Here is an 18,234-nt window from a genome sequence, read left to right on the forward strand (position 1 = left end):
GCAGCAGAAACGGCAACAGCAGCGGTAAAAAAGAGGTCAGTAAGTGAATGGTTTACAGTTAGTTTTTGGGCAGCCAGACAACGGGGACGGCGACCATCAGTGGGGCCTTGGAGCCAAACTGCATATGACAGCCATGACTTGGCTTTTGAGCGCCATCATCGTCCAGAACTAATGCTGGAGACACGAACAGCGGCACACACACACACACACACACATACATACACACACACACAAGAAAAAGCCGAAAAAATTAATTAAAAGAAAGCCAGGCAGACGTAAAAACCTTTTGGCAGCCGTGCAATTTCTTTTTGGCCAAATATTTGACGTTTGCCTGCGGTCGCTACTGCTGCTGCTGCTGCGGCCTGCGGGGCTGCCAATAAAATGGAAAGTGAAAATTGTAGCTGCACTGGCGGCAGTGCATATTAAAAAGATTGTGTGCGAAGAAATGGCCATAATAAAAGATAGAAGCTGGCATCCCATCCTCCATCCACGCACCTGTTCTGCGGGTTTTCTACGATGCGGCTCTAATCACAGCCTCTGTGGATGGTGGCTGTGACGCCGCATCAAGAAAAAGACAAGATTCGAGTACGAGTACAACGATTATTACTCGTCGTATACGTATTATATAAATGCGGTGCCAGAGCTCCAATTAAATGGGGAGGCGGAGGATCATATCATCCTAGAGGTCCTTCTTCCGGGCACTTTCTTAACGCCTGTTGGATTGTTGCTTGATGGGCCGCGCTCATCCTTAAGCAACATTTTTGTATTTATTGTGTCGTTGTAGGCATGATAGCCGTATAATAAAGGCGAGAGGTTGCTCTTGAGTGACCTTTAATTATCCACAGGACCGTATTTCTTGCTAGGGCTTACATGTGCTTGCTTCTAATGTGATCCTAACTTAACGCAAAATGATAATGGGCTTCTCCTACTCTAATATACACATAGGAGGCGTGGGAGCAAAACGTGGTAACACTCTTCAGTTTCAGTTTAGTTTCAAGATTAAATCATCTAAATCTTTAAGATTACTCTAAAAGCATAAATAGTGCATTGATTCATATTTAAATGAATTAAGGTTTCTATATATCAAAGTCACAGACAAAAAATTCGATAATATATTCTGTTGCTTTCAGCAGAGTTTTAAAAGAACATATAATTTTACCTAATAAATGAATCAATAAATGATTCAATAAATTATTGGCTAGCATACAAATTAATTAGTTTGTTGCTTTTTTTAAATGCTAAAACAAAACGAGCGGAAACGTTGAGAACATTTATATCCATATACACGTTTTATCAATTTTCTACACCAGTCGTTTTATCTCACCCCTGATCCGATCTTGTGGATGCCACACATTTTTCTCCCTTGTGTGGGCGTAAGGCTGTGGGAGCTCTTGTGGTCTCTGAAAACTAGGCGCCAGGACGGACCGACAGATAGACATGGCTACATCGACTCGGCCATTGCTGCTGATCAAGAATATATAATTCCTTTTGGGATCAGAAACGCTTCCTTCGGGGTGTTACACACATCCATTTTAACCACAAATCGAACACACCGCTATACTCGTCGAGAAATAAGAAGGTTAACATGTAGTTAGTTCGGCTACATGTCAACTACTCAAGCAGCGCCATCTGTTGGTAGGTACATGTAAATTTTACAAATTACAAATGAAATTTCTACATAATTTTTACATAACGGACTTAGATTAATTACCTAAAATAAATTACCACCCTATTTTACAGCTCATCGTCTGTCTGCAGACCACCAAGAACTGGTACTGGGATCAGGATTTATTTACAAACACCTAATCGAATGCATGAATAGACCAAAAAATGCAATCTAAGACAAGGTCTTTACTAATTACGTTTGAAAGCAGGTTGGAAGACAGTATCTTTACATAATATTCACGAAATAGGGTATACAAAAGCCACACTCTGGTTGACAAGAAATGAGTCTGCAAATACCGGCAACATTGACGTCCCAACCTGCGACTATTGAACATTTTTGTTGAAATCGTGTTTTTGTCAAAACAAAAAACATGCAAGTACTTAAAAGTAGTTAATCCTGATTAAAATTGTTTCAGCAATCATATAAAATTATCTGGGCAAAACTGAGAGATCTATATAGCTGGGAATATTCGACGGCAGAAAGAATAACCAAGTTAGTCGTCATAGCCGGTTGACAACAATGAGTCCTATTCCATGCACACATACCCTGGGGGAAATGGATGTTATAGAATTGTGAATTTGTTTGTTATCCCAGGCAAAAACAATTTATTTTCAATATATTTTAATATTATTCAATATTATGTAATATTATTTTCAATATTTCAACGATATTTTAAAGCTTATTGTCTTCTTGCAGAGACCAAGAATAGGTATCAGGATCGAGATCATATACTCATCACTCATCATATACATGAATATGTCTAAAAAATGTCAACTTGAGAAAAGGTCTTTATTAGTTACGTTTTATCTTCATATCAATATTTATACTTTCATATAAAATTTAAACAAAAATAGGGTATACAAAGGCCTATACTACGGCTTACAAGCAACATAGCGACTCCTTTTTTGTTGAACTTTTTCGTTTAAACCTTTTTTTACAATAAGTACAATAAAAGCAAGGATTAAAAACTATCTAATCTTGTAGAAAATGTATTCATCAATGGGATAAAACTATGTGGGCATTGCTGAGAGATTTAGTTAGTCAGCATTATTCAATGGAATATCAAAATTGAGCAATTTCCGTTTTCGTTTGTTTTGATTGACCTAATTCGCTACTTGTTTTTTGTTTGACTTATTTCGCTAAAACCTTTTTTTACGCCAAATTCAATAATAGCAAGTATTGAAAATACACTAGTTAAATAGAAAATTTATTCATCAATCGTATAAAATTATGATGGCATGGCTAAATGTTCTAGTAATATTATAGCTAGTAATATTCGACGGAATATCAAAAACGAGGAATATGTAAAATAGAACTTGAGCTCGTCAGTATATTAACGGTATATTTTTTAAATGAAATGGTATATTTTGGTATATTTCTGAGGGTCGGACGGTGTACCTTAACGATAAATCCGCGGCCACACCACTCATTGAAAAGAAATTGTGTGTGGGATAAAGATAAAAAAATCGTATATTGCTGAACGGAGCAAATGAAATGTGCAAATGCACACGGCTAGTGCATAAATAATAGTGCGAGAGTTTCGGTTTAGTGCGTGCGTAGTTCTGGCCAGGTTTGAATTCATGTCGTGAACGTCAAGAGTGAAACCTACAACTCCCCAAACCAGCAACAACAACAGCAGCGCAGCACAGAACAGCAGCAGCAGCAGAGAAAAGATGGCGACGAGAGGCACAGCTCGTGTGCAATCACAACCAAAAATTTTTCCTTCACTCTTTTCGAAACTGCACGGTGCCATCTCGGAGGCATGCGTCTCGCAGCGTCTGTCCACGGACAAGAAGACGCTGGAGAAGACGTGGAAACTGATGGACAAGGTGGTCAAGCTGTGCCAGCAGCCCAAAATGAACCTCAAGAACAGTCCACCCTTCATACTGGATATACTGCCGGACACGTATCAGCGACTGCGCCTCATCTACTCCAAGAACGAGGACCAGATGCACCTCCTGCACGCCAACGAGCACTTCAACGTCTTCATCAACAATCTGATGCGCAAATGCAAGCAGGCCATCAAGCTCTTCAAGGAGGGGAAGGAGAAGATGTTCGACGAGAACTCCCATTACCGCCGCAACCTGACCAAACTTAGTTTGGTCTTTTCGCACATGCTGAGCGAGCTCAAGGCGATATTCCCCAACGGGGTCTTTGCCGGCGATCAGTTCCGAATCACCAAGGCCGATGCGGCCGACTTCTGGAAGAGTAATTTTGGTAACAGGTGAGTGCTCGCTTTGTGGCAATGCATCTTTGTGGCATCGTCTCAACATTTACACACATTCTCCCGCCCGCAGCACACTGGTGCCTTGGAAGATCTTTCGACAGGAGCTAAACAAAGTGCATCCGATATCGTCGGGGCTGGAGGCTATGGCCCTGAAGACCACCATTGACCTGACGTGCAACGACTTTATCTCGAATTTTGAATTCGATGTCTTCACGCGTCTGTTTCAGCCGTGGGTTACATTGCTGCGCAACTGGCAAATCCTGGCCGTCACCCATCCGGGCTATGTGGCGTTTCTCACATACGACGAGGTGAAGGCGCGTCTCCAGCGCTACATCCTCAAGGCCGGCAGCTATGTCTTTCGTTTGTCCTGCACACGACTCGGCCAGTGGGCCATCGGCTATGTGACGGCAGAGGGCGAGATTCTGCAAACGATTCCACAGAACAAATCGCTATGCCAGGCGCTGCTCGATGGTCATCGGTGAGTGTGCTTGGATGAGTCTTCAATAGGACGATTATTAATGTGTGTCTACTTGCAGCGAGGGCTTCTACTTGTATCCAGATGGCCAAGCCTACAATCCGGATCTGTCCTGTGCCGTGCAAAGTCCTACCGAGGATCACATAACTGTAACACAAGAACAATACGAACTATACTGTGAAATGGGTGAGTACATGTCTACAGTCCCACCTCGCCGATTCCTCCTAAAGCTTTTTTGTTTCTTGGCATTCCAGGCAGCACCTTTCAGTTGTGCAAAATCTGTGCGGAAAACGACAAGGATATCCGGATCGAGCCCTGCGGTCATCTGCTGTGCACGCCCTGCCTCACCTCCTGGCAGGTTGACTCTGAGGGACAGGTAAGCTCCGTGTAGAACTCTACTACCCCTGAAGTGAAACATGTTGACCTATTGATATGCTCTTTTTGCACAGGGCTGTCCCTTCTGTCGCGCCGAGATCAAGGGCACCGAACAGATCGTTGTGGATGCCTTCGATCCGCGCAAGCAACACAATCGCAATGTCACCAATGGGCGACAGCAGCAGCAGGACGACGACGATACAGAGGTATAGTTTTGTTCAAAGCCTGATCCGCCTGCTCCGCTGCCGCCTGTGCTGCTATTTATATATACACATTACTCTTATGATTACTTTTGGTTCGTTTATATATACATCTATATCTACCTATATATACATTATATATACAACTAGATCTTACAACTGCTATTGTTTATATAAGTTTAATGTTTAGCCTGCAGTTTGCAGTTTCTTGCAGTTTCCAGTTTTAATTAATTTGTTTGTTTTAGCTGTAACATATTTAAATTATTAGCCAAAACTCATCCGCAACTAATCCACACAGACATAGACACTAGCACACTCAGAACAGACCCCATGCCATCCCATCTGTCCATCCATTCATCCATTCATTCATTCATTCATGTATCCCATTCATTCATCCATCCATCCATTATGTAGTTGAAATTCCTCTTTCGTGTGCGCCGCACCGCGCCAAAGCGGAAGTGGCTCATCAGCCCCATGTTCGTTATCGCGCTCGCTGCTTCACACTTGTTCTTATTCGTTTCGTTTCCTCTCTCTCTTTCGCGCGCCCTTGCTCTATCTCTCTGTGTGCATTCATTCATTTGATGATTCATTTTCTGTTCGCCCTCGATCGGTCTTTTGTACATAGGAATTTATAATTGTAACTCGTTCTGTATTATCTGGTAGAGCTTCCACCTCTCTCTCTCTCTCTCTCTCTCTCTCTCTCTCTCTCTCGCGCACTCTCTCTCTATCTCTTTATAATCTGTGTATTCTTATCCCCGGCAGTATTCCTTAGACTCATCCTCACGTATACATTTTGCTCCGTTATGTGTTTATTTCATTTTAGTTTATTGTTTAATACTTCCAAAGATATATTTAGTTTTTAGTAGCGTGTGTTTGCTTCCGATCGGTTTCAGTTTGATGTATGTGTAAGCAGCCACCATATCATGCCCGAGGGCTGGCCTAAGACTGTAATTTATTATTAACAAAACGAAGAAAAATAACGAAATAACAAAACGAAACAAGGCTATAACGAAAGGAAGAGAGAGGCCAACAATTGATTAATTTAGTTAGATTATTTAAATGAAACACAACGTTTGCTTCTCTGTGAGTGCACATGTCACAATTTCTGTCTGAAGGCCGGAATGGACAGCGATCGTTTTTAGCTAAAAAACTAAAAGTATTAGCACAGAAATTTTCATTGAGGCAATCCCTTTGGGCACTGCTCTCAATTAAAACTCATCCCTTGGCTCATTTCGTTAACATATCCTTGCAGATCTAGGATCAGATCGAGTCTAGGATCACATCAATCGCGTATATTCGATAATGTTTATTTATGTAATACATCTAATGCAATTTTTATACATACATCATAGCCTTTAGTTTATTTTTTTCTGATTTCCTTAATAAGTTTTATGCTAAAACGAAAACAAAAAAACGTATTAAAACAAAAGAAAAATATATAAATTTTATGAATATTTAATTATTGGTTGCAATTGAATTATGTTTTCATTTGTTCTTTCTCAACATCTCCTTCTCCTGTCCCCCCACTGTTCACTCTCTTTTGTTGTTGATTCTCCATTCTGTTCCGTTCTGCATGCACAGATCTGCAGCCTACTCCCCAGTCCTCCTGTTAGCGGCATGCCCTAGCCCTCCACGCATCTATCTGCCTAACTAAATCCTCCGCCTCCCCTCTAGGACATGGGCGACTTCAACATAGCCACCTCCTCGCTGCACGCCCTCAGTACCTCGGCAGCCGCTGGGGCCGCCGCGGAGAAGCACAGTCCGCACACCTCGCCGCGTCTTGGACGGCGCAGCACCACGCCCAGCCTGATGGCCGTGCAGAACGATCTCTATTCGGGCGGCAGTCCGGTCCTCAGTCTGCCCAGCTCCAGCTCCTCGTCCACATCATCGGCGGCAACGGCAGGAGCAGCAGCAGCATCATCATCAGCATCAACATCAGGCACCGCTGCAGGATCGTCCTCGCAGCCCCAGCCCTCGGCCCCGCCGGCCTCCGCTGTCCTGAGCAATGGAGGAGGAGCCAGCATCAGCCAGAAGTCGACGAACCGCATGAGTGCTCCCCTGATCGGTTCGTGCGTGGCCAACTCCACGTACGGCCAGAAGTTGCCTGGAAAATCGGAGAACTCTGCGTCCAGCGGCAGCGGCAGTGACACCGCCTCGACCAGCTCGTATGCCATCCTCCAGAACCTGCAGGATTCGGCCTCTGGGTCGGGCACCGCTTCAGCTGTGGTGGCACCTCCACTCCCGCCGCGTAAGTCCTCTCCGGGCGTCGAGACTCCGGGCAAGGTGACTGCCCCGCCGACCACCAGCAAGAGTATCGACAACATTCAGTGCAGCATGGACAACGTGCCGCCCCAGACGACAGCTCCGCCGATTCCGCCGCATGTGACGCCCAGCGTGGACACCCTGGCCGAGGACTTGATGCGGCAGCAGCGCATAGCGACGAGCACCACCTCCCCAGTGTTGTCCCTGCTGGACGAGGACATCGTGGAGGTGGGGCCCGCGGAGACCATCAGCGGCGTAATCGATACCCGCCCCCTAGAGGCCCGTGGCGTGACCCTCACCAGGCAGGACTCGGCCTCCTCGCACTACACACAGCTATGCACCACCAGCACTGGCGGGTCGGTGGCGCTGGCAGCCGCCGCAACCCTTGCCAACGGCAAAAAGGCCGCTCCCAAGCAGACAGTGACCCAGACAACGACGACAGCGGCGGGGACTGCACCTGCGCCTCCACAGCAGCACCAGCAACAGCAGCATCAGCAACAACAGCAGAAGCAACAGCAGCAGCAGGCCCAACCGCTGCTCTACGCAAACGTGACGATCAATCAAAAAGACTGCGGCTCCGTTCCCTACGAGAACATCAATTTGGAGTATATAGCGCGCCTGATGAACGCGGGATACTCCAAGGAGAATGCAATCACTGCTCTGGGGATATCGCGCAACAACGTCGAGATGGCTGGCGACATACTGCGCGAGTTTGTCTCCAAGAATAGCGCCTAAAAGTGTCACGATTGATGAATGGATGGATGGATGGATGGTTGGATTGATGATTAAAATGATAAGGATGATGATAATGCTGCGAGGAAACCAATACCGAATAATGATAATGATAATGCTGATCCCAGGCAAAAGGCAAACAAATCTAAGTATAAGTCTTAAGAAATATTTGACAAAGCAAATTGCCCATTAATCTCTCAAACAGGGTGCATATTTGCCGCTTTAGGAGCACACACACACCCCTCACACACGCCTATATATGTATGTATGCTGACATACACATATAAATATACATATACATAGGTACGCTAAACTCACGTCCTGGCTTGCCCTGTCCCACTGTGGGGAATGGCCCCGGGCCCCACTTGGCGTAGCCAGCCCACACCACAAGCAATTCAAGTTTCCCCAGTTCCAAAAGTTCCCAAAAACAAAACGAACAAAAATTAAAAACTAATAAAACGAAACAAAAATGTAAGCACCACAAAAACGCCATGGATATCAAATATAGCTATGTACACGTATGTTAAGACTATCTAACTTCTTCCTATTAAGAGAAAAAACATATACAATACTACATATACATGTATAACAAAAACAGAAGGTATAGAAAGTATATACGTTGCAGTTCTGAAAGGAGATCGAAATAGGAAAAACTTGCCCACCCCCCAAAAACAAATACAAAACGAAAAAACAAACAAGATCGAAATGCGAAATATTCTCTTCTCTCTCTATCTCTCTCCCTCTCTTTCATATAGGATATAGTATAAGAAGCAACAAAATACTATATGTACTCGTATAAAGAAAAAGACAGGTATCGTGATTTAGTTCACCTTCATGCCCATGAGCCCATTCTCGTATAAGTAGAGCCCTCATATCATCTGAAAGAAGGACACTGAACACTAAGCCCTGTTCGGTGAATCAGTGAGCCATGTTGTCAATCCGTAGGCTTGCTTAGGGAGCGTTTAGAACAGAACACCGAACACAGCCATTAGAAATCGTAAAATCAAGAATTGGAATCGAATATGCCTTCGGCGGCTGCCGCCACCTTTCCCCTAAATGCCCACTGAACCACTGAACCGAATGCCCTGAGTTTCCCCCCGTGACACCAACAACAACAAAATATTAATGACGCCAAAGAATGAACAAAGCATACAAGTGACGCCACGCTCCACTCCCGGATCCGATGCACTATCAAGTTTACCTCGATTTTTTATACAATGCTCGAACTTTATTTTTTGTAATTGTAATTGTAATAGTATTGTAATTTGTAAGTTCGAATCGAATCAATTAATTCAATTCCGTACGCGAAAAAAAGTCAAGTAAAAGCAACAGCCAAGAAAACAAAACAAAAAAATCATTCTATTTGTATTACGAAATCCCTTTTTACAGGCTTTATACTATATATATATGTATGTATGTATGTATATCGTAATCGATCGATCGGTTTTTAAAATTCAAATCAAATGTTCTAGACCCCCAAACCTCGAGAAATACTCGTATATCTACTAAAACTAAGCCAGATTAGTATACAATATACATATTTTAGCATAGGACACAACCAAAAATCGAATCGAAGCAATGCAATACTCACTAATAGAGAACTCAAATGCAAATAAAAACAAAAAACGAAAAACAAAAAACAAAACAAAAAAAAAACGTTAACTCGTAAGTAATTTGACCCTCAACTCAACTACAAAAAGAAATGATATGAAAACAAATCACCATATATAGACCATATAGGCAACCAAAAATATATATAGAAGCGAAAAGATTTTGAACTTTTTGCAGCATAGGAACATAACTTCAAGCAAAAGAGCGGAAGAGCAGGAAGCATAGCTAGAGAGGAGAGCCCACAGCGAGGGGAACCGAAGGGACGAGGAAACGTTTGAAGATGCTACCATACCATAGTCAGGTCATGTCATGTCATGTAACCGAACAAATCTAAGCTGACATAAATTATTCTTATAAATAAAAAAACAAAACAAAAATAAAACCAAAATAGAAACCAATCAAAACAGATATGTACATCATTTTTTGTGGGAAGGCATTCCGATCCGATTTCCATTCCCATACCCATATCCATATACCCATTTCCTGTTACTTTCAATGACCACACCTCTACAGATTTTAGTCGGAATAGTTTTATTAGACTTAATGTTTAGTATCTGGCAGCGATCATCTTTCGCCGATCCAGTAGGGGGTGGGGCTGGATTTAAAGTTAAGTTCTTTCGGTAGTCATGGAATGGTTCCTTACATATTCTTTCGGTAGCTTCCCTATATCTTAAAGGAGCGAACAAATTGGTGGCAACAAAAAAAAACAGTGTTTTAGCTTTATTGAAATATGTATGTATTTATTTTGTATTATATTACGTTTGTTGTTGTTGTTGTATTATATTTGACTTATATAGTTTGCGATTTTGCGTTTTTTTCGTATTCAAGCACATATGTATGTATGTATTTCTCTTGTATTTTTGAATCTTTTTTTTGTTGTTTTTGTTACATTTTTTGTGAGTTTTTCGATTTTTTTGTTGTTGTGTTTTTGTATTGTTTGTTGAAATGTTTTATGTTTTTCGTTTTGTTTATAATAAGGATTTAGTTAGTGTGCTGTTCATTTCTTGCATTGCATATAAATGTCGAAACGCTCAGCCGCTGAAAAATCTGGTTTTTTTTTGGGCTTCGATGGCGTTTTGGCATTTCTCTCTTGCTATCTTTCCCCTCCCCACTCCCCACTATTTTTCTGCTGCTGTACCCCCACCCCGCCCCGTTGGTATATATATATGTATGTATGTTTGTGTCCCACAACGCAAGATATACATAGATATATATATACATATATACTGTATATATCTACGTATGTATATGTGTTCTGTAGATGTGTTATACAATATTAAAGTTACTATTTTCTTGCTCTTTTCTCTGATTTTGTTGTTGTATCTTCTCTGTGTATGTTTGTGTGTGTGTGTGTTTAGTGTTGCTTTTGTTTTTGTTGTTGTTGTTGTTACGCCCGACACTCAAAGAGTATAGGGATATACATATTAGTTTTGTTTCTGTAGTTGTTGTTGCTTGTTGGTTGTTGTATATAAGATGGCTATAATAGGACGTACTGATCCCGAATTTGTTTGTTAGCTTCTTAAAGTGTGTGTCTGTGTCGTGTCTGTTCTTTATACCCAATACTCAAGGAGTATAGGCATATATTATCTTCGTGTGAGTTACATTAGTGTTTTTTCTTCATTTTTCATTTTGTTTTGTTTTGTTTTTTTTTGTTTAGTAATTGAAATTCATAATTTTCACAATATTTGCTCTTTGTTACTGACGACACGTTCATAAGGTTTTGGTTTCGTTAATATACTATATATTTTTTTAAAATTATTTTTATAATCTTCATTAAATGGTTTTCAACAGATTTGGCGCAGCAAATTTTATTTGCTCTCTTCATCTCGTCACACACAAAACTTGTTCGTAAATTTCTACCTCGTTTATTTTCTTTTTTTTTTGTGGTTTTTTTTTTTTGTTTTAATGTGATTTTTGTTTTGGATACGATACCCAAAGAGTATATATGTATGTGGTGTTGTTGTTGATTTGTTTAAATAAATACCCTATAAGACATATGCAGTATGGTTTTTTGTTTGTTTTTTTTTTGTTTGTTTTCTTTTGTTGTTTTTTAATGTTAATGTTAATAAGTTAATGCAACCTGCAGTAGTCTGGATGCCAACTGAAGATGAATTGAAGACGGCAAGTGAAGTGAAAGAGCTTCAGCAAAAAGGTTCACAAGCGAAAGTACAAAAATAATCAACAAAATTATAATAGTATCATTCTATGTTTATGTATATGTAAAATATATAGATATATGTATGTATGTATGTATGTATGTATATATGCTTGTATACAAATTAGACTTTTTGTTTAGCTATCATAAATACTTTCATTTCATTTCATTTTGCTTTACTTCGCTTCGCTTCTCTTCGTTTCATTTCATTTCATTTCGTGATTTTCGCGGGGGCTTCCATAGTTTTTGTTTTGTTTTTGTTTTTGACTAAGGTATTTATTGCTTTTACATTTGGGTCTGTTGGTGTTTTCGCTGCTGTTATTTCATAATAAATATAATTGGTTAACAGTTAAGATCGAAAGCATCGAAAGAACAGGAGGTGTTCAGGAGAAGGAGACAGAAGAATAGAGCAAGATGCAATTAGAAGCAGGAACTACTCGTATATGCATTATATAGAGAGGATTGTAGTGTAGTGTTGCTGTTGTTGTTGTTGTTGTTCTTGTTGTTGCTGCTGTTGCCATTTGATACAAAATTCTAACGTGGCGCGGTTAATGCACGGTTTTCGTTGCCATTCTACTCGTAGAATAATTATATTACATAGATTATAATTGTTGTTGTTTCATTATGCTTTTTGGATTCATTTTATAATTTTAAAATTAAACATCAATCTAGTTGAAAATAGTATACGTATACAAACGTTTTGGTTGTTTCATCATATCATCATTATCATTATCATTATCATCTCATCTTTCAGACCACATTCAGAATTTCAATTTCATTTCAGCCACAACACGGATTTTCTTTTGAGTTGAGTTTTCGTTTGAGTTTGAAAACAACGCGTTACAATGGGTTTGGATTGGAGGGGCTAGAGTGTTATTAATATTACAAATAGGTTTCCATTTTCAGACACACAGCGGTTCGTTCTCCGCCGTACCCTCAATAAGTATTATATGTACGTGTACGCGTATTATCAATTATTATCGTTTCCAATAGTGATTTTGATTGCTCCTAGGGACTGATTATATTCAATATAAGTGTGTTGTGGTGTGGTGTATTGTGGTGTGTTTTTATGGTTAGTATTCACGACAAGTTCACGTTGCTTTTAGTTGGTTGCATGCTCCGCTCAAGTGTATAAGTATATAGCTGTATGTTGTTGTAGTCGTAGTTTTAGTTGTCTTTGATTTGCATCTAATATCCCTGGCTTTGGAACATTTCACGTCATAATTTTTCTACTCCACCAAGTTGCCTGCAATGCAAAAATCATTTAGCGAATCCCCTAGAGAATTGCCCAAAAACAAACATACCTGGAATGCGTGGATGACGCGCTAGTACTGAGAAGCCCTTGCCCTGCGGCCCCTTGGGTGCACGAATGAGTATCAAGCGGGGCACCGTGTCATCGCCGTTGAGCTTGAGGCGCGAGATCAATCGATCGGGACGATCGTTTATTTTCACAACATTGCAAGCCGAAGATTTCCCATTGCGCTGGTGGATGAGGAGATACATTGGACAGCCCCCTAGATATTCAATAAAGGCCAACGACTTACCTGATTGGTGACCACCGAAAACTCCACAGTATCGCCTGGATGCAAGGCCACCGTATTGCCCTGCACTTCGGACATGTGGAAGAATAGCTTCTTGCCATCCTCCACCTCAAAGTTGAGAAAACCAAACTGTCCCTTGATGGAGTCCACTGTGGCACGCTTCTTCAGCCGCACCGCATTCACATCGGCGGCCCGACCGCTCTCATCGATCCGGAAGCTGACCAGATCGCCCTTCTGCAACAGATCTCGCTTGTTCACCAGACTGGTGATGCCGAACTCGTGCTGCGAGATGATTGTGGTGCGTTGCTCGTCGAGAATCTCAATGAGGCCGGCGTATTCCTGCTGGTCGGGGTTGATGCACCGCAGGGGACGCGCCACCACTCCATTGTGCACGGTTTCCAGCACCGACGGCTGCGGTATGGAGTTCTTGGGCAGCATCCGGACATTCTCGGCTGGCAGGCAATTGCCCGAAACAGAGGTGTTGCCATTGGGGGCCAGGGTGTACTCGACCTCCTGGCCGAGCTCGAGCCAATTGGGATTGCCCTGGTAGTTGCTAAAGTGAAAGAAGACCTCCTCGTCGTGGGACAGGGTCTCAATGAATCCAAAGTTCTCCTTCATCACGGCTATAAAGCCGCGATATAACTGCCCCCCCTCGGTGCCAGCCAGATTGTTGTTCTCCAGCTTGAAGTCGTCCAGGTTGGCCTGATTGCTGCTACTGCCCACGCTGCTGATGCTGCCCCCGGGGCTGCCGTGCATCACGTAGCCATTCTGCAGCGAGGCAGTCGAGCTGCTGCCACTGATGCCATTCGTAAGTGGCAGCTGATCGGTTTGAGTGAGGCTCGCGCTCGCCGCCGCCTGAGCAGCAGCTTGTTGGCTGATCAATTGCTGTTGCGCCTGCTGCTGCTGCAGCTGTTGCTGTTGCAGCGAAATTTGCTGTACATTGACGGCTATATACTCCTTGTTACGTTTGACCTAGCAGATCGAAATCCAATCAGTTCGGAACTGTACGAGATCAGGAGCTTATCCAAGAGCTTACCATGTAAATATCGAAGCGTACACGCTCCCCAATCCTTGGTGGTTTTTCGCAGTCTTTAAGAAAATACATTATAGTCTTTTTAACATCGCCACTTTCGTAGGTAATCACACCGCCCTCGACGCGATCTTGAGATTTGATAGGGCTCTTGGGCGCCTCACGTGTCACGCAGCCTGCAAAACATACACAAAAACACACAGAGAATAAGGATTGGAGATTACAGATTGGCAATGAGGGAAATGTTGTGTACTGTACCCTCAATATTGCTGGCCATCAGTGTCTCGAACTCTACAGAGTTGGGCGGCAAATGCTTGATGCGTATGGCCTGCAAACGCGAGTTGTTATAGGCCAGGCCTGGCTCCTGGATGACAGTGAACTCCACCTCATCGTTGACATCGATTTCGCGGCTCTAAACAAATCAGATTCATTATGATTAAAAGGTGTAATTAAGCTTCTATCTTTAATCCATTCATACCGTATCCAACACTTCGGTAAAGTGGAAAAACAAACGCACTTGCCGCTCCACGCAGCGCAGAAAGCCAAAGCCCTCCTTGAGCGAGGCAATGGTGCCTTGTTCTCGCTTCTCGCCGGACACCTTAAAGGTCTCGTCCAGCAGGGCAATGGAGGTGGCACGCTGCAGCTGATCCCGCCTGTCGGTGGCCAGCAGGAACTGCACCCAATCGCCGTGCCGTAGCGTGAAGTCACCCTTCTGGTCCTTGTCCCCGAAAGGCACTTCTACCTCAGAGTAATCGAGCGCCCTATAACGAATGCGTCCCGGCAGCGGGTCGTTGTTCTGGCGCACGGGATTGTTGCGATCGAGGGACTTTAGGACCTGTCCCTTGTAGACGGTGCTGTCCACATCCTCAAAGATTACGGAACCTGGGGGCAAGCGCGTGATGTTGCATGCAAACTCACGGCCCTGAGGTGGCACAGTGGCGGACTGCTGTTTATTTTTTAATGATACGATGGAGGGGTAAGTGTGTTTCTGTGTGCTGCATATACTTACGCTTCGGGTCTGGATGGTGAACTCGACATCGTCGCCAGGACGCAGCTCCACATTGCCCTCGGCCTCGGAGAAGTGAAAGAATATCTCCTTGACCACATCGGCGCGTTCGATGAAGCCAAACGACTCCTTCATGGAGCAGACCACTCCACGATACTTGACCGGCATGGCCGGATTCTCCAGGCGTATATGGCAGGCGCCCAGGTTGCCTCTGTTTATGGATCAAAGATAAACAAAGATGGAATGCTACTATGCTTCTGGTTTCCTCGTGTGCTTTTCTCACCTTTGGTTCGTTGCAATTTGAAAGCTGACCTTGTCGCCAGCACGCAAGTTGACATTGCCCTCGACATCGTCTTTGGTATAGGGTAGAAAGAAACATTCGCCTCGATTTTCATAGCTGATCCGGCCCGTGGTCTCGCTGGAGCTGAGGACATTGTTGGCACTGTCCGTGCGCAGTTCGGTGGTCACTGTGCCGGTGACACGCTCCTCGGAGAGCACTACCTCGGGGGCTATCTTCGATACTTGACTAGCGATCGGTTTGCCGGTGCGACGGTCGTAGGTCATCTCAAACTCCACGGGATCCCCGATCTTCAGGTGATCAATGTTGCCGCTAAACTGCGAGAAGTGAAAGAACAGACGGGCCTGACGCTCGCAGCACTGAATGAATCCATAAGAGTGCTATTGGGTGAAAGAACATGGGGCGGCTTTAGAAAGTGCCAATAGAGTGAAAGTTTATCTCATTTCCATACTTACCAATAGCTTCTCAATGATGCCCGTCTCCCGCGTGGTCTGATTGGGATCCGCTGCGGCGGCCGATGAACTGCTCGACGAGCCAAAGATTGAGGATGAACTGCCAGCCCCGTTGGTCAGCACACTATTGGATGTGAAGACCCCAATCTGTGGTACATCGGGCACTTCATTCGAATCAAACATTCCAATGCTGGCATGCTGTTGTTGCTGCTGCTGCTGCTGTTGTTGCTGTTGCTGCTGCTGGAGAAGCTGTTGCTGATGTTGCTGCTGCTGCTGCTGTTGTTGCTGCTGCTGCTGCTGTTGTTGTTGATGCTGCTGCTGCTGTTGAAGGTGATGCATGGACTGCTGCTGCTGAGGCGATGGTCCCTGCTGCGGTTGAGGCTGCAGGCCCAGAGTAGTGGAGTCAAGCGTAAAAGTTCCAATGGTAGGAAAAGTTGTGGGAATCCCCAGATTGCGAATGGCATTTATATTGAAATAACCATCGCATGGCAAGTTGTCGTATATCTCTGTTGAACGAAAACCAAGAGAGAGAGAGAGAGAGAGAGGGGGATGTTAGAAGCAGCTCCATATACATTAATCTTTATGCTACACAAAATCATACAAAAACTCACCTTCGCCTGTGCGATAAACCTTCGATTGCGTATTCATGCTGAATTGATTGTTTGATTCGATATGAGGAAACAGAGTAGAACAAATGCTGATAGGAGGACTAGCAAGACGACTGACTGATGCTTTTCGCTGATATTTTGATGGTTGACTCCCGAAATCTGTGTGATGAGAACGATGAGGGGCGGAACAATGAAGAGAGCGTGCGGTGATGGGTCCAAAAAGTGACCCACAAACAGAAAAACAAAACTGTTGTTCGTGTTTTATTGGTTTTGTCTTTGTTTTTTTAAATTAATTTTTGTTTTTATACTATTATCCTTATCCGTTTCGATTTTTAGTGTAATTGTTTTTTATCAAAGAGAAAAAAATTAAGCAATAAATACGTATTTGTTGTTCGTTTTTGTTTTTTCTTAAATGTTTTTGTTTTTTGTGTATATATATTTTGGCTAAACACTGGCACAAGAGGCACTGAAATTCCTTGTCTTCGAAGTTAATAAAAGTTTTGTCTTTTGCCGCGGGGCATGTCCCACACACAAAAAATTGCTATTCTTTCTTTTGGTTTTTCTTGGTTTGTTTGTTTTGTTTGTTGTGTTTTGTGTTTCCTGGTTGTGTTTTTGTTTTGTTTTTGTTTGTAAAAAATGCCGACAAATATTGTAACGTTGTAGTTTCTGGTTATCTTTTGGTAGTTGTGGTTTACTCCTCCTCTGCTCTGCTCTCCTCTCCTCTTTCTCCTTCCTGCGTGGATCGCTTCCTTGTTTCTGCGAGTGTGTTTCGGGTGTACTTCAAAATATGGTTCTTGTTCTTGTCCTACGATGAAAATGCATTTCCTTTTCCAGCCGCTGCCGCCGCTGCTGCTGCTGCTGCACTGCCGTTGGTTTTGGTGTTCTTTTTGCTGTTGTTTTTATTTTTGTATTTTAGAATTGAATTTGAATTATTACTTGCTTTATTGCATTTTTTTGATGATTTTTCGGTCGATTTTTGAATATATATATATATATTTTTTTTTAGTTTTACTAGAAAAATACACTGGGAATACTTTTACTTTTGGGTTAGATTAGGTTTGTTTTTTGTTTGTTTGATATTTGAATATTTTGTGTGTTTTTTTGCTTTTGTTTTTGTTTTTGGAAAGTGATTATAATTGTTCTTTCTATATAATGTACATAATATATATATATATTTGTAGGCAATCGTTGTGGTTTATAGGAAGTAGTAGTGATTTATTACTATATTTGCTTTTCGGTTTCACGGTTTCCCTTGATTATTGAGTGATTCTGGAACTGGAGCGACCCTAGAGTGTGTGTGGCAGGGACTGCCGCGACGAAGATTGTGGGGAGAATGCGGGGGCGGGGGTGGGCGCGGGCGGACGATGGGGACTGCTTCCACGTTGATTGTGAGACGGGGCTCCTTTGGGAGGAGGCTGTGCCAGCTTCTAGGGCTTGCAGGCTTCTCCTCTCCTCTCCACTCCTCTCGATTTCTTCTTCTCCTTCTATGCTCCTCCTCGTTCTTCTAATCTGTTTTTAAGTTTTCGCTGTACGTTGCTATTACTTTTCGGTTGCACAATTTGTATGATTTGTTACTGCTGTGTTCTTGTTATTGCT

At 42.8% G+C, this 18,234-nt stretch overlaps 2 protein-coding genes across 5 annotated transcripts; one reads left to right on the top strand and one right to left on the bottom strand.

Annotated features, from left to right (window-relative positions):
* The first annotated feature begins 3,044 nt into the window (after nucleotides 1-3,044).
* Nucleotides 3,045-9,636, top strand: Cbl (E3 ubiquitin-protein ligase CBL). The gene is made up of 6 exons (XM_001354074.4): nucleotides 3,045-3,890; nucleotides 3,964-4,371; nucleotides 4,430-4,554; nucleotides 4,623-4,744; nucleotides 4,818-4,949; nucleotides 6,618-9,636. The coding sequence occupies exons 1-6, from the start codon at nucleotides 3,340-3,342 to the stop codon at nucleotides 7,938-7,940; spliced, it is 2,661 nt and encodes an 886-aa protein (XP_001354110.3). The 5' UTR covers nucleotides 3,045-3,339; the 3' UTR covers nucleotides 7,941-9,636.
* Nucleotides 9,637-10,911: 1,275 nt separating this feature from the next.
* Nucleotides 10,912-17,540, bottom strand: Unr (cold shock domain-containing Unr). Of its 4 annotated transcripts, none has more exons than XM_015188000.2 (10): nucleotides 16,642-17,539; nucleotides 16,034-16,536; nucleotides 15,564-15,958; nucleotides 15,284-15,491; nucleotides 14,753-15,196; nucleotides 14,533-14,686; nucleotides 14,281-14,450; nucleotides 13,248-14,216; nucleotides 13,008-13,185; nucleotides 10,912-12,949 (listed from the first exon to the last, which is right to left on the bottom strand). In XM_015188000.2, exons 1-10 carry the CDS (start codon nucleotides 16,676-16,678, stop codon nucleotides 12,933-12,935), a joined length of 3,075 nt encoding a protein of 1,024 aa, XP_015043486.2. In that variant the 5' UTR covers nucleotides 16,679-17,539; the 3' UTR covers nucleotides 10,912-12,932. The 4 variants fall into 4 exon arrangements, with proteins under 4 accessions (XP_015043486.2, XP_002135245.2, XP_033239299.1 ...); XM_002135209.3 differs by having other exon boundaries at nucleotides 14,753-15,217; XM_033383408.1 differs by having other exon boundaries at nucleotides 14,753-15,220.
* Between the last annotated feature and the right edge of the window lie 694 nt (nucleotides 17,541-18,234).

This window comes from Drosophila pseudoobscura, chromosome X (assembly GCF_009870125.1).
Source record: "Drosophila pseudoobscura strain MV-25-SWS-2005 chromosome X, UCI_Dpse_MV25, whole genome shotgun sequence".
In the NCBI taxonomy this organism is placed as follows: Eukaryota; Metazoa; Arthropoda; class Insecta; order Diptera; family Drosophilidae; genus Drosophila; species Drosophila pseudoobscura.

Excerpts from the sequence above, each read along its gene's own strand:
- Unr (XM_033383407.1), bottom strand. The coding sequence starts at position 16,678 with ATGAATACGCAATCGAAGGTTTATCGCACAGGCGAAG. Across the intron at positions 15,959-16,033 it reads GCATCATTGAGAAGCTATTG|CACTCTTATGGATTCATTCA; the intron begins GTAAGTATGGAA and ends TTCACCCAATAG. Across the intron at positions 14,217-14,280 it reads TACGCTTCGATATTTACATG|GTCAAACGTAACAAGGAGTA; the intron begins GTAAGCTCTTGG and ends TCGATCTGCTAG.
- Cbl (XM_001354074.4), top strand. The coding sequence starts at position 3,340 with ATGGCGACGAGAGGCACAGCTCGTGTGCAATCACAACCAAAAATTTTT. Across the intron at positions 3,891-3,963 it reads AAGAGTAATTTTGGTAACAG|CACACTGGTGCCTTGGAAGA; the intron begins GTGAGTGCTCGC and ends TCCCGCCCGCAG. Across the intron at positions 4,745-4,817 it reads AGGTTGACTCTGAGGGACAG|GGCTGTCCCTTCTGTCGCGC; the intron begins GTAAGCTCCGTG and ends CTTTTTGCACAG.